This window comes from Lycorma delicatula, chromosome 10 (genome assembly GCF_047948215.1).
Source record: "Lycorma delicatula isolate Av1 chromosome 10, ASM4794821v1, whole genome shotgun sequence".
Lineage (NCBI taxonomy): Eukaryota > Metazoa > Arthropoda > Insecta > Hemiptera > Fulgoridae > Lycorma > Lycorma delicatula.
The window spans coordinates 21,243,624-21,266,137 of record NC_134464.1 but is presented as its reverse complement, the minus strand read 5'-3'; the positions used below and the strand labels follow the sequence as shown (position 1 = coordinate 21,266,137).

General features: G+C 27.3%; 1 protein-coding gene across 3 annotated transcripts in view; it reads right to left on the bottom strand.

Annotated features, from left to right (window-relative positions):
- The window catches only part of LOC142331280 (lysosomal dipeptide transporter MFSD1-like), a 57,451-nt gene that overhangs the window by 28,965 nt on the left and 5,972 nt on the right, over window positions 1–22,514 (bottom strand). For all 3 annotated transcript variants that reach the window (XM_075377072.1, XM_075377071.1, XM_075377070.1), the window contains exons 3-8: window positions 10,721–10,846; window positions 7,954–8,159; window positions 6,008–6,218; window positions 3,388–3,601; window positions 1,367–1,464; window positions 246–358 (exon numbers count right to left, since the gene is read on the bottom strand). In XM_075377072.1, the coding sequence (XP_075233187.1) occupies window positions 246–358; window positions 1,367–1,464; window positions 3,388–3,601; window positions 6,008–6,218; window positions 7,954–8,159; window positions 10,721–10,846 (968 nt within the window). The remainder of the gene's footprint in view (window positions 1–245; window positions 359–1,366; window positions 1,465–3,387; window positions 3,602–6,007; window positions 6,219–7,953; window positions 8,160–10,720; window positions 10,847–22,514) is intronic.

The window sequence follows — 22,514 nt, the reverse complement described above, 5'->3', positions numbered from 1 at the left end:
AATTTTAATCCAAACCAACTCATGGGTCATATATAGACCCATAAATGACAAACATGTTTATATACTGATGCAACACATTATTTGTTTGAACTATAATTTTTTTTTTAATTGTTTATTTTTCAAGGCATTGTGACAAAAAATATTTTATATATGTGTATATATAAAACATACACATTTCAATTGTTTTCATATTATTAGTAATACAGTTGCATAAAGAAAAAATATTGCTTTCTTATATAACTTACAAAATAAGCATGCCAGGAAGAACATTTCCAACAGAAGGTATCCTCCTTTATCAACAACAAATCCTGCAAATAGTACACTAACAGCAAGACCAAGATTCTGCATTGACTGTGCTCTGAAATTGCAAAACAACAGAATCAATTTAAAATCAAAACTTTTATAATGAGAAACCAAATTGCATAATACAGTTTTTAAAAACCTACTTCAAATGTTTCTCAATTGTCTTTGCGAACATTATGTAACTGGTGCTATTGTTTCCACACTAGTGTCAACTGTGACAAGTAATTTGAGGAGGAAATAATCTTATTTAAAAATTGATTTAAAATCATAAACCTAATTTATTAGAGGATGAGATAGGTTTGACCTATTTAATGTATTACGAACTAAAACAAAGAACTGTATTTAATTTTTTGTAGATAAATATTCACAAAGTGAGAATAAATATAACTTCAACTAAAGACCTTCAACTTAACAAAATAGTAAAAAATAAAAGTAAAAAGGAAGACCATAAAAATAAAACAAACCTATTAGCACTTGGGGCAAGTACTAACTATACTGCAAAATATTTTTTGGCATCTACGGGATAGCAGTAATAAACAGTATAAATTCTTTTTTTATATTAATAACTACTAAATTAGTAAATTTAAGGATGATCTATTGTTTCAGATTTCCTTTTTTAAACGAAGTGCTTACTAGGCATACATTGCATATCAATCCATAATGAACACATAATTATGTATCCAGAATAGTCTAATTTACACTGGTCTCACAATCTATATTTAAAAAAAAAACCATAAACACCACAAAAAACAATTTTAATTTATATCAGGCAAAAACAAACTTGGAATTGAGCTAATCCCATACTACAATAGTGTACAATGTAATGCTTCTCAGAGAATATAATTGTTGGACATTATTGACGGAGCTAGTCAATGATGTCCAGCACAGCCAGCTAATGTTTTAATAAAGTAACATTATTAATTTTCAATAAATTAACTTTGGTTTTAAATCATAAAAAAAATTCTTTCAACAAATAAAGCGTTTTCAGAATAGTTATATCTACTAATTAAAAAGACCAGCTAAAGAATCTATGAATTACTTATTCTTAATTGTACAAACTTACAATCCATATGCTGTACCAAGCTGATATTCAGGAGTTATTAAAGCAATCATTGGCCAAAGTGCACTAGCCAGCATTGAATATGCAATCCCCATAACCACCTGAAAATAAATAAATTGAAAATAATTCTTCACTTACATTGTAATATTCTTTTATTCTAAAATGTCCAAAAAAAATCAATAATTTTTTCAGCAGTAAAATAACTGATTACTGATAAGTTGTTTATGAAGATGAAGTTGGAAAAGTAATGAAAATCAATGCCCCAAAGATATACTGAAAACTGAACCAATATCAGTTAAATGAGAAATCAGCCAATTAATTATCAATTATTGGAAAGTAAGTTAAATGTTATCATTAAAATAATAAACAACTTGTAAATATTAATACCAGAAGTGTTTTATTTACCAATGCTAAAATAAAATGTGAATGAGAACTTCTGATAAATCCATTAGATCAAAACAATCTAATCCAATCCTAAAACTAAACAAACTATTAGTAAATAATAATTACAGTGAAAATTGCCACAGCAATTAAATCATTAACAAATAATATTTAAGTACATCCACAGGCAGTATTTTGAATAAAAAAAAAAAAAAATAGTTACACTGACATAAAATATAACTAACAGAAAAACTCTGGTCTGAGGATGCAATAATAGAACATAACAGAAATAAAACTCTCTTTCAGTTCAACTACTACTAAACAGACATTTGTTAGGAATGATTGTCTCATTTACTTTCTAAACGTAATAATTACTCCAGCAGCAAATCAGAAAGGAAAAAGTCCTCGTACAGTACACGTAAAATAAATTATTTTACAGTTTTAGGAATTATTTTGTAAATTAACTGATTAATAACTCTCATTAATAAAACCCCTTTGCATGCACTTAAAAATATCTAATTTTAAAAAGTTGAAATATTTAAGAGTAGTAGTCTATTTATCAGTAACCATAGCAAGTTTTCACTAGCTGCATGTTTTATTCATTTCTTCCCGATTTAATTGTATAAACAATCATAACTTTTCATTACAAAATTAATAATTTTGTATAAAATTAAAATTTCTTTTAATTTTTCTTTGGTACATTTATTTTTCTTAGATAAAAATCATGATGAATTATAACTCTTATTCTAGATAATTTATTTAGTTCACAAATTAGTTTATTGTCACTGATATATATTGAATCAGGTTATTTATTATAATTGTTTATTAAAATGTTCAGATTTTTATAACAAAATAAGTTATTCTATATTTATCATTTTTAATATAAAATTTATATAACACAGAATATTCCAGAAAGTTGATAAAAAAAAGCTTAAATTTGGATAGAAAATATGACAATCTTAGTGAACACTAACTTCTTAGTGAACAGCCAGAGAATTGTAGCTTGGAGAATAAACTATTTGCAGGAAATATAAAACTACAGAGAAGAGGGTTTTAACATAGTTTACATACATGAAAACATATAATCAGAGCAGCATCTGTGGATAAATTCTACAAGCTGAATAAAAAAATTAGTGTCAAAAAAGATTAGGAAAGGAAATACGCTTATTATTGATCATACTGGTAGAGAATATTGCCTCATCAAAGAAGCATTATTCATTTTTAGAGCAGGAGACAAAATTAGTGACTACCTACTGTACACTTGGATAATTTACAATGTCAAATATCATTTAGCAGAAAAACTTGAAGCCAACTTCTGCTATTCTTAATGGTGGCTCAAAAATTTTACAACTAGTTAAAAACAGAACCTACCTAAATACAACATTTTTGGAAATTCTAAAAAAATTCTCAGAACTGTAAAAAAATGATTCTTGCATAGAAAATATAAACTAGAAGAAAGATAATGATACGCTTTTAACTTCAACAATATTTTAATGACATGAGATAACAACATCACAGTACTGAAAATAATTTTTTTTTTTTTTAATTAAAAGAAAAACATTTAAAAGGAGAAAAACTATATACAATTGACTAAGAAATAAATAATGAATAAAAACAATTTTTTAATAACTAATTTCACTCACCATAGCGACCATCGGACTGAAAAATGTAAATGCAAGTACACTATGGCATCCAATAGTTGTAGTTATTGACAGAAAGACCCAAAATACATTATAACCAACTTTGTCCACTAACAATCCTAGTAATGGTGATGCAAAAGCTGATACTACGTAAGGCATTCCATTGATATTATTAGCAGTTGCTGCTTCATATAAATACTTCTTCATAAAAAATACCCTAAAAAATTAAAAAAAAAACAAAAACACAGGAGTTTCTTTACATAAATAAAATATAATCTCTCTTGATGCAGTTGTTAACATTAATATGAGGGCTTTTTCTATTTATTGGAATTGATTCTTTTTTGTGTGTTCCGAAAATTTTAATAAACATCTTATTCACATTTGGATTGTGTTATAATACAAAGAAAATAAAAGAAGTCCTTTCTGCTTCTGTAACAAGATGATAAAAGTTTACTTTTTCATTTTGTATTAGAGGAAGATGAATTAAAATATGCTAGAAAAATGAGAAAGGCCAAATAGATTTCTGTGCATTTTTTTAAAAACTTGTGCTGAATCTGTACAGATAAGGCACAACCCTTTCACAGAGCTAAAAAATTAAGATATGACACAGTATAATGAGAGAAGTATCATGTCCCTAATACTAATATAGTCAGCTATGCCCTAAGAACTGCAGATGGATATCTACTAGTTTATATTAAGTCTGAAATTCCTCAGTCTAATGTATTTCTGTTTTCATCAGCATTGGCAGGATCCAGTAAATTTTGAACGTTTGTTGTTATATTGAAAAACTAAAAATCACTATGTTATGATTTTTAATAGTCATGTTTTTTTTCTAAGAGTTTTTGAGTTTTAATTGAAATTTTTAAACCAATTCCAGTTTTTTTCTATTTTTTACTGCCTTGTACGAAGTAAAGGAAGTATTGTGATAGCAAAAAATTTTGGTTTCCATATTTCAGTAGAAATATCCACATTGACCATCCTTGAATCCATTTTGACTAGTTTCGGCATGATGTCTGTATGTATGTACATATGTATCTCGCATAACTCAAAAACGATTAGCTGTAGGATGTTGAAATTTTGGATTTAGGACCTGTTGTAACATCTAGTTGTGCACCTCTCATTTTGAATGCAATAAACTGAACCAAACGTGTCCAAAAAAGCTCAAAATCCCCAAAAATTTGGATTTTGGACTTTTCCTTAACTGCAGTAATAAGCCCTCATTGAAAGCTTTTCAATGATATATCATAAGTGGTACTTATTTTCATTGGTTCCAGAGTTATAGCCAAATAAAATTTTAATTAATGAAATATTTGGATCTTAGGGGAAGGCACATCAGTTTGAATCAAACTTAATCTCCTTTTTTTTTAATTTAAATATATTATTTATTAATAATTATTAACCGCTCATTACAAAAAAAAAAAATGTTTACGACTAATAATAATTCAATAATAACAAAAAACAGAAAATATGAAAAAAATTTCTGAAGTTTTTAATGAAATAAAATTTTATGTACTCTTCATTTAAAAAAAAATGTATAAATGTAATTAAGAAGGTGTACAAGAAGACATATGTTGTCCACATCAGATTTTTTTTAAGAGAAAATTTTATTATTTAAAAAAAATAATTTATGTGAAATTTTAATAGAAACTGAACTATAGTTTTTGGAAATATTCTTGTTAATGCAATTTTCCATAAGTTTTTCCTATTTCTATAAATAATATGTGCATCATTCATGAACATGTTATGTTATCCTATTATGCTTACTTATGTTTATTACATTTACATTATTATGTTATCTTATTTCTTAATTTTTTCCCAAAAATTGCATTTTTAAGTTGAAAAAAGAAATTTCAAAAACAAAAACAATTTAGATATAAGAGTTATATCCCAAGTTGATTAAGTTTAAATAAAGTCACAAAATTTTAACTGAAATCTGATAGAAGTAAAAATGAGGGTTCTTGAGGTACATTTCAAAAACAAGGTTGTCCTTAGCTATCAGGAATCTTATATTCCTTTATTACGAATAGGGGCATTTTTTCTTATATAAATGTTTAGGAAAACTTTTCTGTTTTTTTGTATTAGTATTAGTAGGCTATTGCACTTTCTCGCCTAACTGACCAGAAAATATTATCCTACTCCTAGTTGGATAAACCCAATCAAACATACATAATGTTTATAAATTGCAGTTACAAAATACTTCTTGTTTATAGTTTTAGCAAAAAAAAAAAAAGTATCATCAATTATACATAGAATTTTTTCTCATTGACTTGAATTTTTGTTACTTAGATCACAAATTTTTTTATTTACTTTCCTAATTACCTCTTTGTGTAAAAAAAATTATAAGTTCCTACATCAACAATACAGTTAAATATTTTTTACACAGTAAATATGTGAAAACTAAAGGTTTTATAATGTAATAAATATATTATTGTATGATAATACTACGTACAACTTATTTATTTATAGCAACGAATGGCTAAAAGTATATAAAAAATGTCATATCTGACTGGAACTCAAACCTAGAATCTCAGATGAAAGATAGACATAACCACTCTGCTAAAAGATCAATGGATATTAAAAATAATAATTATATAAAAAATTAAATAAAAAATGACTAACTTACTTTCCAAGAGCAATAAACGGAAATATTGCAATGTAATACACTACACAAACAATAGTTATGAGCCAAAATGTAAGTGTGAAATCTTTTACATCAGTAATACGAACAACTTCACTGGAACTATTTTCTCGCCTTTTTAACACTCTTTCAGCTCGCCTATCCATTAGACCAAGTAAAACAGCACAAATAAATGACAGAAAACAAGTGCTGCTAGCTGAAAATAAAAGTAAAATTACAATGTAAAATACAGTGTTAATTGTTTTCTTATTATTTTTATTTTTTAAACAGAAAAACGAAATATGCAGTAAATTTAAACAGAAGCACAATAATTTTAAATTGATAGAGTCAAAATTTCCTCAAGTTTCACATATAGCCAAAAATTAAGAATCTTTACTTGTGAATTATCATGGGACATAACTAATCTAAGAAGTTATGTGGAAAAAGAAAACTTCCTTGAACAATTTCTGAAAGTAGGAGGTTGTAAGCATGAAAAACTAGAGGAATATCAGTACTGTGAAAATGTACATGACATGGTGAAAAATATCTGAATGATTTTATTTGGACTTAAAAAAAGCAAAGATGAAGATGAGTAAGAGCTGAGGAAGAAAATTATTCAAATACCAAAAAATTACACGACATCAAAAGGGAATAAATTATTGTTGGAGACAACGGTATATAGTAGTACGAGATAAAACTGACTAATGTGGTACAGAAAATCAAAAGTACACGACATTGATATGCTAAACTGTACAAGCATCTCTTCTCACACCCTTGGTTTTGTGGTAGTTGCACCCATCACAAGCAGTGGAACTTGATACTGCCAAAACAGTATTTTGTTGCTAGATTCCAGCTCAAGTCTTCATAAGTAGAGTAAGGAAGTACAGTTTTAACATTTTACACCTCTCTTATTCTGTTATGGCTGTTCTTTCTGTAACCCTGGTACATAGTAACAAGGTGCCCAGTTAATCTCTTAAGAACGCTGGCATGGACTTGAGAATCTTTGTTACAACCAATTTCATGTCTGATCAGGATGACTGTCCTTGTAATAGTTTTATTATTCTGCAGGTGTTAAAGCAAGTTGTTTTATTGAATGACTGTTTTGCAGTTTACGTTTTAAATAACCTGCAAAATAATAAGTAAATGAAACAGTAAAGAGAAATGGGGGATGCACAATAGTAACTGTTAAACAACTTTCATCAATTTATGTAAAGAAATAGATTAAAGATAAATAAAAATAAAAAACAATGAAAAAATAACAGGTAATATAACAATTTTTTTATCTGTATTTATGAAATAAGATAGAAAATAAAAAAACAATGTAATATAAAAATAATACAGATGAATTGTTGATAGATAAGTTGAAAGTTTGACTAACAGTTTAGTTTAAACTAAATTACTCGTAGATAAAGATAAATTATAAACATAGCAATTAATGATTTCAATTAAATAAAATAAAAATATAGTTGAGTCTTGCAAATTTGGCTTTCATTAATTAATCATAACCAGTATAAACAGAATAAAAGAGGGTCAATCAAAAAACTAATTTACTGAAATGACATGACACATCACCAATGGACAAAAATGTTATTTAGACAAATCAGCAAAGAATCAAAACTAAGTGAATGACAATTTTTTTTTTCAGGGGAAAATAGTTTTTTCCAAGTTGTTTTTTTCTTTTAGTTTTATTTGAAAATCTTAATCTGAAATTTTTCATCCAGAAACAATTAAGCTATATATCTCACATTGAGATTTAAAAAATATCCAACCTTAAACTAATGGATTCAGCATTACAATAACTGTTTTTTATTCATGCTATTGGCAATTAACTGAAATCCTGGTTGTTAAACCTTTCCTAATTCCTAATAATTTCAAATTCCAAGTAATCTATACCTTTCCCAACTGTAAAGATGGTTTGCAAGACTCAGCTATAATAATAATAAAATTATTACCAATAAAAAGAACAACACCAAGGCATTCATATCCTTTGAAATAGTAGCCGACATAATTATACAGTTGATCCATAACATTGAAGTTTACAGTAGATCCAACTCTTGCAAAACTTAATTGTAATCCAAATACCATGTTTAGCTCTTTCCCTTTAAACCAAATGACTGCATAATTATTCTGTGCTACTGCTAAAGACTCGCCACCTATACTAAAATAAGAAGAAGCAGAAAATGTGAGTGAATAAAAAAAATAATCTAATTTCTTTCGTAATTAATCAAGCTTTCTCACTAATGGAGGAAAGCAAGCCTTTTTGGAGGTAGATATACTTATGCAGTAATTCAGATTTATACAATTCTTTAACTATCTGGAGAATAAGATATGCAAATCATTCCAAAGGTAAACCTGTGTTTATTTATTAATTACCTAATTACATAACTGGCTTTTAACTCACAATATTTCATTTAAAAAATAAGAGGCTAAAATTATTGATTTAAATTCAATTTAACCCAGGTTAAAAACTAGATGGGTTTGTAAAAGTGATGGTTTTAAGATGACACATTCAATGCTAATAAAACAGGGATTTTTATAAATTGTTTCCAGATAAAACTCTAATCCTTACAAGTGAAAAATGTGTTTGTGGAAAAAATTTGTTATAAGTAATTGTTAAGTAACAAGATCAAACATATTTCAAACACATTCAAAATCTAGTAATAAAGTATCAAAGTAAAAAATCAGATGAACTCATGAATCACTCACTCACTCACACTCACTTACTCACTCACTCACTCACTCACTCCGCCGAACACTGTATGGTATGAACTGGCCAGTTGTTTTGAAGGCCATTAAGCCTGCTACATATATACAGGTACAACAAGGTACATATATATATATATATATATGTTATATATGTTAATCGGATCTTATGCACACTAACACTTTTCCTAAACCAAAGAAGCTCGAATGAGCAAATAAAATATCAAGTCCATCTCCATCAACCAGTTTTTGGCGAAAAAAGGGATTCCAGTGATTCCTCAGTCCCCTATTTGCCTGATCTTAATACATCTACTTTTTTTGTTTCCTAGGATCAAAACCAACTTGAAAGAACATCATTTTGGTACTGTCAAAAATAATTTAGGCAAGTTTGAAAAATATCGTTTTATAGTTAATGGGTTTTAACACCAATGGAAATGTCTTTCAAGGCATTTGCATCATTGCCAACCTGATACAGGCCATAATAGATGATACGCCATAAAAGAGGCCGTAATATGATGCAATCAGGTATTAAGGGTCTAGAAGATAACCTTCAGTAAAGCCCATCAGGACTAAGAACAGAGGGAGTGGTGTGGCAACTAGAATATTACAAGGTGCGTGTCTTCCCCTATAGGGTCAGGATGTTGAAAACATCCAAAGAAGCATAACCACGAAGCTTAAGGCAATTCCAGTTGAAGCCTTCCAGCATTGTTACGAAAAATGGAAATAATACCTCTGACGATGATGAATAGCTGTCCAAGGAAGCTACTTTGAAGATGATAAACATTGATGTATAAAAATAAAACAAAATTAAAAAAAAAAAAAATCAGTCTTTCTTTTCTGTCACACCTTGTACCTGTAACCTAAAATAAATAACATTAACTACACCACTGCTATAGGAAATATGTGATATTAGATAAAAATTTAAGTTAAAAACATTTAAAAATACAGAATAGAAGTTTAGAACCACTTCATACAGTGCAGACAAAATGTTAAAATTTAAACCACAAATCTAGCACACACAACCACTGCAGACATAATTAAATTTGGTAGTTCATTCATTAATGTTTAGAATATTAATCAATAAAACACAGATGTTTAAATTATGTTTGAATTGTTTAAAAAAATAAAAATAATATATATTGTATATAATATTTATTAAACAATAAATTAGAACTATATAGAGATTAATAACTAAAAGATACTATTTTAACTGAGCCTAAATCAATTACTTTTTAGGTTGATACTCTTCATGAAAAAATATTTTATGACATAATGTTTTGATAATATTTTAATTACAGATACATATGTAATTTTAAATTTGGATATTGAATATTATCTCAAATATTTATTAATATGTAGAATGTTATACTGGTAATTTACACATACACTAAAAATCATCATATCTTAACACAGTAGAACACTATAAAATATACAACACACATAACAATTACAATATTACAATTCAAATACAAAACACTTTTTGACCAAATTCTAAAACACCTATCTAAAAACAACTAACTGAACAAACTTCAGCAATAACATTAACTGATGCAAGGATGAGAACATCAGCACCAATCACTAAAATTCATTCATTATTAATTTCAAATTTTTAAGGTTTTAAATAAAAGACAATATAACTATTTCTTGCATAATTAGGTTTTAATAGTCAATATAAAGGATTGAGTGCTACCATATAAAATATGTGGCTATATTATAATGCATGTTGTTGGACTTTGACTGCAATGCACACAGTATAGTAGAATTACTACAATGAATGTGTTAAAAGTATATATATACATTAGAAAATTAGAAAGATGGCTTAAATCATGAAGTTACTCAGTCTTCAAATTCAATAGGTATAATTCCTGAAAAGTAGTAACATGATTAAGGATTCAATATTTTTTTTCTAAGCACATATAAAACAATCCAAGAAAAAGAATTAGTACTTATCACTAAATCTAATTAATGAATGGAATGAGATAAATCTAACCAAAGTACAAAAACAAAATTACTTACCCAAAAATGAAGCGACCTAAAACCATCAGCAAAAAATTATCAAAGTAAGTCCCAGATGCAAATACAAGTTGACCAATAACCACAAATACCGCATACAATGCAGTACCAAACTGTATGCCAAAAACTCTAAAAAGATAAAAACAAATCGTTATTAACTTCAGAAAGGCCTTTTTTTAATTATCTCAACCTAATCAACTTACTCAACAAATTATATCAAAGCTAATAACTTGAAAATTCAAACTTGGTTAAAATGTTTAAGAAGTTTTGAAATAGTAATTGTATAATGCCAAAGAGCCATTTGTTCACATACAAAGCATGTTATGGAATAAAACATGATTCACCATCTGTATGTAATATTTTCTAGTTTTAATGACCAATAAATTAGTGTTAGATTCTGTTTTACCCTATGTAAAACTTTACTCATAAGATGATGAGTAAGACTGTTTATCTGTCTATGAGCCATAAAAGATTTATAAATCGTGAGAGAATTAAGAATGATTGGCAATCAACAGGTGAAGACAATTTGAATTCAGGATGGCCTTCATTATCATTTTACACTGCACAATATATAAATAAGTTAATTAAATTGTTCCAACTGAAAGACAAGTAGATTATGCAGCAGATTCTACATTCATGACATTGTAATGATAAAATTAGAAATCCAGTGGGTAGCTACAAAACTTGTTTCAATGCCTTTGACATTACAAAAAAGAAACAATTTGGTTGTTATTTGTCAAAAACTTTTAGACCTTGCTAATGATGATGACAACTATGTAAATAATAGCAGCTGATGGACGTGTAGGTTTATGGATTATCTTCAAACTGTTCTAAGAATTTTTCTACACCTAAGAAATCACAACAGGTCAGCTTGATGTAAAAATATTTTTCATACACTAAACGTTTTATGAATCATATATTATTACCAGGAGTCAAACAGTAAATTGTATACATTTCAAATTGATGATATATCAGAGAATTTCTTAAGAAAAAATACTTAGTTGTAGAGAAACAATTCATCAGCCCTTGTATTGCTAATTTGTTGACCATATGATGGTGACCCTTGCTTAAGTCGGTTATTTACTAACAAGAAGATGTAATTTATCTATCCAAGATATAAAATAGCTTCTTAATGGATAATGGCCATTTTTTAAAAATGATCTTTCTAAAACAGCTATCACAAAAAACACATCAGTTACACTTACTTTATGCATTTTCATAAAAATATAGAAATAAAGTTAAACCTTAACATTTTCTAGGAATAATACTGGCTGTTTGCTTTAACAGCTATAGAATAATCAAACTATGATCCAAAATAGACATGACGTTGGCTGTGACAGAAATGTTCATCCTCAACCCCATGCCAGCCTTCGTAAGAGATTAGAGATTACCTATGTATCTTGTTACCACACACAAGGAACTACTAGAGATATTGTTACAGAAAGAACAATTTTAACAGAATAAGAGAACTTTAAAATATTAAAATTGTACTTCCTTACCCTCCAGTTACGAAGAATTGAACTGGAACCTGATAATAAAATACAATTTTGGCAGGATTAAGTTCCCTGCCCATGATGGGTGCAACTACCTTGAAATTAAGGGTGTGAGAAGAGATGCCTGTACAATTAAGTATGTGTCAAAACTAAACAGGATAATGTCCCAAACTTTTAACTTCCTCTACCACATAGTTAATTTATATCTCATACACTACACTATTTAATAGCTATTACCTCCAAATATAATTTATTCCCAATATCAATATAATTTATTCAATTATCAATTAATTTTTGTTGTTAGAATGGACTTCCTTAGCCATAACTCATTTTCAACCTCACATTTTTTAGGGCCAAGTAAGATCATTCAGCCAACCATCATGTAATGTACATTTCCATAATAGTGATTTTCCTGTTTCTTCAAGCTTACATCCTACTTTCATAAGTTGTTGCAGGGAAGTTTTGTGTTTCCTTTATTACTTCTTATTCTTGACCACAGATGAAACTTGAGTAAACTTTGACTTATCTACATGAAACCCCTTGTTGATATGTCTGGCTTAAGTCATTTTCAGCAGCATTCTCATTTCACTTTAAGACTTCTGCTACATCAAATGTCCCGAACTGTTGTTTTTTAGGCTTTTTTTACTACAAAGTGCTTTAATATTAAAATAAATATAAAAACATTATTTTATTCTGAGATTATTAAAGAACACATTAATAATTTTTTTTTAAAACCACAGACGTTATGGTAATATGCTGAAGACAAAGTTATGAAATAATGAAATTATATTTTGAGAATCGAATGCCTTCTACTTCACACCTCATCATATCAGTCAATACCTTGTTCAAAAGTAAGTTTCACTTCCGTTGTCAAGTCACTTTTTGGTGTTAGTTTTAATGATCTTCTTTTTCAACAATAAAAATTGTACTAGTAGACATGAAAAAAAAAAAATTATTTCTGTTTTCTTGCTGATTACAAAATTGGAGAATAAGCATTGTTTGGAAAAGGCAGTTTATAAATTATTCGCTATTAGTATTATATTATTAATATTTTTTAATATTATTAATATTTTATTAATATGTTATCAGTGTGATAACTGCTATCAATGTCACAACTGTTGTTCTGGTTTATATTAACAGTTGGAATGTAAAATATCTTTATCCCGTTACCAAGTTTTTTCATCAGACAGTATGATTAAAAAGGTTTTTGAAAAATTAGAAATAAAATAGTTAAAACAAGAAATATTTTTACTAAAAATGCAATATATAATTAATATCAAACTTTAATAATGTTCAATTATAAAACACAATAAGGGTGGTTAAAATATTAAAAAATAAAATAAAGAATATTTCTTTATATATATAAACATATAACAAATATATATATATATATATATATATATATATATATATATATATATATATATATATATTTGCACAAAAATAATAAATATTTAGTTTATCTGTGAAGGAAGTAAAACTGATATAAAATTATCTTTCAATGAATAGGATCAGAATATTAGATATTTTCAGAGTATAAAGCATCCATTGTAAAGTTTGATAAGCATATTTAAATAGCATTATATTTAATTCAATATATAAATAAATAATGCTGATATACTACAGATAAATGTTCCATTATAAAACAGAATAATATAAAACTCACAACTCAGAGATACACACCTATATATACACAAAAACACAATGTAGAAACAAAGAAAAATTTATAATAATAATAGAAAATTCAACAGTTAATAGAATGTAAACAATCAGTTAATAGCTAATGTCATTCAATGCAATTAAAAGCTGTATTAACATAATAATTAATCATTTATTAAAAATAAAATAAATTAAATTGATAAATAAAAGTCAACTATTTAAAAAATGTAACTGCAGTACATGAAATTATAATTACAAACTAAACGATTATAAACTAAACAAAATTATTCTTAAATTTAAATTGTTCTTCCTGTTGCATCTACTTTCTGTACAATTGTCTTAACAATAATCTTTTTTAAGTGTATATCATTATCACTTTTGCTTACTAGTAGAGGATTAACATTATATTAAATATAACTATCTAAGAGGATAAAGTGAGATTTCAGTGACAACTTAGATAACTAAATTAAAAATTTTCATTTACCAAATAAATATTTAAATTGATAAATGAAAAATTTTCAGCATCTGAAAGAATAGTAGCACAATATAACAAAATTGTTACTTGAACTTTAGACATAGATGATTCAAGAGAACACAAAACTTTATTAAAAATAGTCTCAGCTTTATATGTTTCAATCTTCAGCCCCTATGGCATTAATAAATACAAGAGAGAACTAAGATGTAATAACAATCTAGTAAAAGATGATGATAAGTTCTCAAGGAATTATATCATAGAAACATAATCTCATAGGAAACAAGACTAATTACAGATTTAAAATATATATATATATATAATATATTTATATTATATTAATTATTATCATATTTATTTATTATATATATATATTTTTTTTTATTTATTTTTATATATAATTATAATTTTTGTTTTCAAACATTATGTATCATTACATAATATAAATTATTTTAAAAACAGTTATTTAATTCCACCAAATACAGTTCAAATAAAAGGTAAAACACTCATCTATCTGTAGCACTTTAAGAGTTTTACTCCATCACTGGCAAAAAATTTTATAAATTACAAAATTATAATTACACATTAATATATTTAAATAAAAATATAGTTAAAAATTAAAAAAAAAAAGTTAGTATGTATGTACTAGCACCATAGTTACTTATATTTATCAATTGATTGAATATTTATCAAAATATTTAATAGTTGTCAGATCTATCAAATCATATTTATTTAATCATAGTAATCATATTTAATCTGTTTATTAATAAGTCTGTACTTATACAATATAATATCTCTCTAATATATCAGTTTCCTTATTTATTTATATCTAATATTTCTAAATTATTATTAATTTAAGTAATATTATATTTGTTTTTCAATGTATGCTCAATAACATTTGAAAATTTAATATTTCCTTTTGATAATTACTACTGTGCTATGAAAACTTTTTATGAACAACCTTTTTCTAATATAATTACAATCATTGCATTTGGTTTTATAGATTCCACAAAGTTCATGTGGAATCTATAAATATATATCTGATATGTTATAATATATAATTATATATATTAATTATAATACAGATATTATTATATAATATAATAATATATATTTCTGATAAGTCAATATTTTATTGATTATCATATATAGGCAATTTTATATCCTTTTTTATTAAATGTATTAGTGATATTTGTAGTATCGTTGTTAAGGTATTTAAAATATATTTATTACGTGAAATATGATTATAGACTTTATTATATTATTATTATTATGACTATTTATTAATTTGTTTTTCTGAGACCTTTTTATTATTTAAATATTTATTAACTAATCTATTAATAAATATATTATTATATCCATTTATTATTGCAATATACTTTATACATTCAATTTATTTATTCATTTTAACATTGTTATTATTATAATTATTATTATTACCGAGATGTGTATAAATTATAATTCAGTTTCCTATAAACTCTCTTATGATAAATGATGCTGCAATTTTTTTTAACTTCATTAATAACTTTTATATTTCTGTTAATTTATATGATTAATAACATATTGTTATTTATACAGATAAATCAATAAAATACGTTTTACAAAATAAAAGAGTTATAAACAAACTTGATCTTTGAGAAATTTATAAAATCAAATGTAACAGTTGTGATCATATATACCCAAGAAAAACCACCAGGTCAATCATAAAAAAGTTTTCAGAGATTATAATACTACAGAAAAGGAAATATTAAATTTCCAAATGTTACTGAACATCTTTAAACGTAAAGTTACTGATATTTAAAAAAATTTAGAAATAAATTACAATAATAGTAATAATAACAATAACAATGATGATAAAGAAATTGATATACTAGAGAAATATATATCAACTTATAAATACGCAAACTGAATGTGATAGTACAATGTTTAAAATGATAGACCTTTTGTAACAACTAAATGATTTAATATACAAAGTGCGTTCAAAAAGCAACAAGAATTTTTGTTTTTTGGAAAGAATTTTATTTATTCGTCTACATTAATGTTATCCCCTTCACAAAAGGCCCCATTAGATATTATACAATTATGCCAGCGCTTTTTCCAATCCTCAAAACACTTCTGGAACTCAATATTTGGAAAAGTGTTTAGCTCTTTCAGCTATTCACTTTTAATCTCATCAATGCTTGCAAAACAACGGCTCTTTAAGGCTCTATTTATTTTTGGGAATAGAAAAGTCACACAGGGCCATGTCTGGCAAATATGGTGGCTGGGGTATCATTACAGTGTTGTTTTTGGGTAAAAATTGACAAACAAGCAATGAAGTGTGAATAGGCACATTATCGTGGTGCAAAAGCCATGAATTGTTTCACCACAAATCCGGGCATTTTTTCAGATTGCTTCAAGCAAACAGCATTGAACTTGTAAGTAATACTCCTTACTGAATGCTTGACCTTGCAGCAAGAACTCATGATACACTATGCTGTTAAAATTGAAGAACACTGTGAGCATAACCTTCACGTTCGACCGTACTTGTTGAGCTTTTTTCGGTCTTGTGATCCGGAATGCCTCCACTGGGATGATTGAGCCTTACTTTCAACATCATATCCGTAAACCCATGTTTCATCACCTGTTCAGTAGTAGACACATTTCAGTAGTTCTGCATCGTTGCTGACTTCATTTAACAACTCCTGAGCAACTTCCATTTGCCGCTTTTTTTGTTCAAAATTCAACAATTTTGGAACAAATTTTGCTGTCACATATTTCATAACCAAAACATCTGAAAACATTTTATGGCATGAGCCAGTTGCTATCCCAACATCATCAGCAACTTCTCTGACTGTGATTCGGCGATCATTCATAATTATTTCTTTCACTTTTTCCACGTATTCCATCAGTTGTTGATGTGCGGGGGCATCCGGGATGCTCGTCATCTTCAGCATCTTCACAACCTTCTTGGAGACACTTATCCCACTCGTAAACCCTTGCTTTACTCATAGCAGACTCGCCAAAATCAATATTTAATATTTTTAAAACATTGCTACACTTTATTCCATTCTTATAGCAAAATTTAATACAAATTCTGTGAGCCATTATTTATGCAAATAAAAAATCGCCGATCATACCAAAACACATGTTATCCTTTTGACAGCTGATAACAGACTAAACATCCAGTATGGCAAAAAATGAACAGATACCTTTTAGAGATGTTTACTAATACAACAAAAAATCCCAAGAGTCAGACTGATAGAACCCATGAAATTTGAAATTTCACGTTACTTTTTGAACATACCTCATACAAGAGATAACTATTAAAAATACGACTGCCAAAAAACACATTCCTGACAAACAGTATGTTCTGGTTAGATTCCATCGTGATTTTGTATTATACTAGCAAATACCCTGTTTCAGTTTTCTCTCGGTTATAAAAAACAAATTGTAGAAAAATTAGAAACAGATAATTATAATTTATAGCTGTTAACACAAGAAATTTATGAGTAAGTCAGTGAACTGATAATATTATTAGTGATGATTTTGTCAAATATTTATTTAACAGACTTGATATATAACTATTTCTTTCAATACAATAGAATACATAAACAATATAAATATATAACTTTTTTATCTTCTGTTTATTTCTGTATTGTAACTTTAATAAGCATTTATTAAAGGTTTTAAAACTAACAACCTAACTTTCTTATCATTAGAGTAACAAAACAGCAAAGTAACAATAGATTATTCACTGTAAATTAAATATAACATTTAAAAACTTGCTGAAAAGACTTCAATACCTAAACTATAAAAACTGGTATGATATAATACAAGATTAATAAGATGGCAGTATTTTTTTTTTTTTTTCTAATATTATACAGGTAGGATAGTCTCTGAATCACTGTTCTAACTGTAGATGGTATCTGTCAAAGGCAATCTCAACCAGCCTTCCTACAGTTAAAGCATCATCTAAATATGTTATTGCAGCATTATCACACTCAATATACTTAATAAACAGCTGGAACTTCTTCATAGAATAGAAATAAACAATAAAAAAATTGTATTTATTAAGTACAGAGATACTTGAACTTACTGCTAAAATAACACAACAATTATGAACAAAGGGAACAACAATTTGGATTCATCTGACGATCAGTTGCAGTCTATACAATAGAAGCAAAACAACACATAATCTAAAAAGAAAACCAAATATAACCTAAAGAGAAAGAAAGAGCAATCAATAAAACAAACACTACCAACAAAGTTAAGAAGATTCTAACAATGCAAGATTATCTAAGAGATATTCTCTTTGGAGAATATCTCAGGGTTACTGTTATTAAACCAACATCCATGTCATTCTCAAATCCAGAGATTACTAATATATTTAAAGGAAGTTAACAGTACCTCAATAATGCTTAATATCTACTAATTCCTTAACTACTGTCGACTAATTTTATTTTCCAAACTTTCTCAAACATATAATCATTCAATCTTGCATGAAATAAAAACAATTTAGATTTTAACACATGTGCTCTATACAAACATTATAAAATTCTCAAGTTAAAAAAGTCTACGGTTCTTTTACACTGCAAATACAAAGTTCAATAAATGCCATAAATTATTTCAGTCATTACAACTAGTTATATTTTTTCTGGAAATAAGTACTGTAATTAACAAATGCTGTAAAATAAAAAAATGCATATTACACAAGTGAGAATTATTATCAAGAAGTGCCTACTGTAAAAGCTACTTCTGAAAGAGAATGGGCAGGAGGAAGGAAAGAATGAGAAACTGCAAAACCCATTTTGTAACTTTTTATAATTCATGGCTTTTCTATGAAAACTATCAGACTGAACTAACTGAAATCTTTTATGTCCGAGATGAAAACATTATGCAAGTAGCACAATAGTGAGACACATGATAAGTAAAATTAACACTTTTATTTTTTAAATGAATTTTGGTCTTAATCATGCAGAAGAAAAACTATTTTAAACAAGTGTGTAGTAATCTGTAAAGAAATAATATTTTACAAAGCCTAACTCACAAATGATACAAAGAATACAGACTTCAAGAGACAAGTAAACTATGATATACTACAATTGTAGTAATAGTTGCCCTGTTGCCTAATACCCTATTTACATCATAATTTGGTACATAAATAAAACATATCATTCTATACATCAATATTATATAAGCTAAACTGAAGTCTAGTATTCACAAAAAATAGTCAAGCTTTTATGAAAGTTTAACAACCTATCATGGAAAACATATGAAAATCTAAGAAATGCTTACTGAAATAGAAAAAAAAATAGAGCATTGTTAAGCTTCTGGTTAAGAAATAACAATTTCAAACAGATAAAAAGGCAAGAAACTGAATTTATGAAAGCATGAAACAGATTATTTATAATTTGTTCCATTAGAATGATCATAGAAGAAGAATTAATGGTAAAAAGATTAAGTTTACAATATGACATACTAATAACACTAGTCAATAAATTTAAATTCTTTTTAAATAACATTGATGAAAATAGCTGTCTTTAAGTATTTTGTGGCCGTAAATTCAAAAATGATGTGCAAAATACTATAACATGTACAGTTTTTCTGTTATAGTGGCTGGGTGGGTTTGATTAAAAAAGAGACAACATATTTTTGCAATGTAACGTGTACTGAATAAAGAATATATTACCTAACACATTAAATCTAATTAAGATTTTATTAAGGGCCATATGCAATACAAAAAAAAGTAATTTTACATAAAAGTAAAGTATTTTTACATACAGTTACAAAATATTCCACTTTTTTCTCTTTGTGTTCAGTAAAATCTTCTGTTTTTAAAAACCAGCAGTAGATGGATAACATCATAGATGGATACCAGCATCCCTGGTATCATGTTTCCATTGCCCTAATGTCCTGGTGAAATCTCTTGCTTGCCACTTACTGCATCCAAATTTTTCAGAAAAAAATCCTAACGCGAGTTCAAAAAAATGCATTTTTAAGAACAAGCGACATCCTAGTAATTTATAGGCTTTTAAGAGTTAATCTGAGAGTTTATCGTTCTCACCTTTCTTACTACCCAGAGATTTTCCCCAGAGAATTTTTCTTTAAAAAGGAGATTACTTAAGGGATTCCTTATTTGAGGTCCAATAAAGATGTCTTCTATTAGTTTTGCAAAACTTAACTGGGAAAATAGTCCTTTTAAATACTTGAAACCATTACCTCTTTGTCCATAGCTTTAACAAAGTTTTTCATTAGTCCAAGCTTAATAAGGAGAAGCAAAGCACTTTTTTGGATCAATGAGGAGCATACTTCATATTTGAAATACCTAGTTTAAAAGAAGTTCCATAAGGCTAGTCTTTCTTAATGAAATGTTCTTGTGTTGCCTAACTGTCTGAGTATTGTTGTTTTTTATGCCTTCATAAAAAACAACAGTACTCTGTAAAACCCATTGAAGCCCTAGAATATACCTATCACTTTTAAATCTCCACATATATCCCACTTATACTGTTCATATTTAAGTTCACTTAGCGTGGTAGCCATGATATTGTTTTATTTCATTGTCAATGAATGAGCTAAATGAATAGATGGTTTTTCATTTCCAGCAAGACTACTTTTAGGCTGTATTTAGAACCTATGAAAACCTATGAACCTATGAAAACACACCACTCAGAAGATGTATGTTCCATATCAAGTTCATTCATTAAACCATCAATATCATAACAAATGTATAGAAATCCTTCCATTTTATAAAAAGTTGAAAATATTTGATCATATATATATATATATATATATATATATTAATGATTTTTGTAAAGTCAATACTTATAAGACCAATATATTGTATTTTTTATAATGAAATACAATATATAATCTTTTGAGATTTATATATATATATATATATAATAATGAATGTTTGTCTGTATGTCTCTTATGCCTTCCTAAACCGTTCATCCGATTGCGATTAAACTTTGGTAAGTTGTTGTGTGCATGCCCGTGAAGGTTTCTGAATTAGTTTGGATCCGCTAGGTGGCTCTGTGGTCGAGATATTTTGAAAAATTGTATTTATGGTCCAATTTGGCTCATATTTAGAATATGTGTTACTTACATGAAAAGAAATACATCTACAAAAAATGGACTCGCTAGATGGCACTGGGGTTGAGATATTTGGAGAAAATTGCATTTATGGTCGGATTTGGGTCATATTTAGAATATATATTAGTTACGTGAAAAGAAATATTTTTACAAAAAATGGACCCGCTAGGTGGCACTGGAGTTGAGATATTTGGAAAAATTGTATTTATGGACCGATCTGGCTCATATTCAGAATACATATTAGTTATGTGAAAAGAGAAATTTTTGCAAAACCTATACCCGCTAGGTGGCGCCAGTGTCGAGATATTTACGAAACAAAAAAGAAATATCATAACAAACCATCAATATCATAACAAATGTATAGCAATCCTTCCATTTTAAAAAAGTTGAAAATATTTTATCATATATATATATATATGTAATAATACTATGATAATACTATAATAATAATACTATGACTTTCTTCTTCTATAGATATAAAAGGCAATGTTCGTATGTGTGTCCGCTATAGACTAAAAAACTACTAGACCGATTTAAAAGGAAAGAAGGGAAATGGGGAAAAGAAAAAAGAACAGGGAAAAAGAGAAGAAGGGAAAAGGGAAATAAGGCAAAAGGTAAAAAGAGAAAAAAGTTGAAAGGGAAGAAGGAAAATAGGGGAAAAAGAGATAAAGTGAAAGGTTAAATTTTATGAAGTTCCGTAATGTTAATCTTTTTAATGTTTTACCAAACTTTCAATTGTATTCATTTAATATACATATATATATACTCAAATCTAGTAATAGGGAAGCATTGCTGGGTCTACTAGTATATATATATATATATAGTATAGTATATAATATCTTCTGTCTTTGATAAAGTGAAACACTAATGTTTATATATAACATGTTCCATTGTTGAAGTCTGTAACCAAGAAATTAGCTTTTTGTTTTGACAAACCCAGATCACATATCTAATCATTTAATTCATTTTGAGTTACTAAATGAGGCTCACTGGTGGTTGGTAAAAACACAGGATCACTACTAGTGGTCTCAGGAAGTGGTGAATCAGATCCTGATGAAGAAAAAAATTATTGGGAAATGTAATGTTGTCCAAGTTTAAA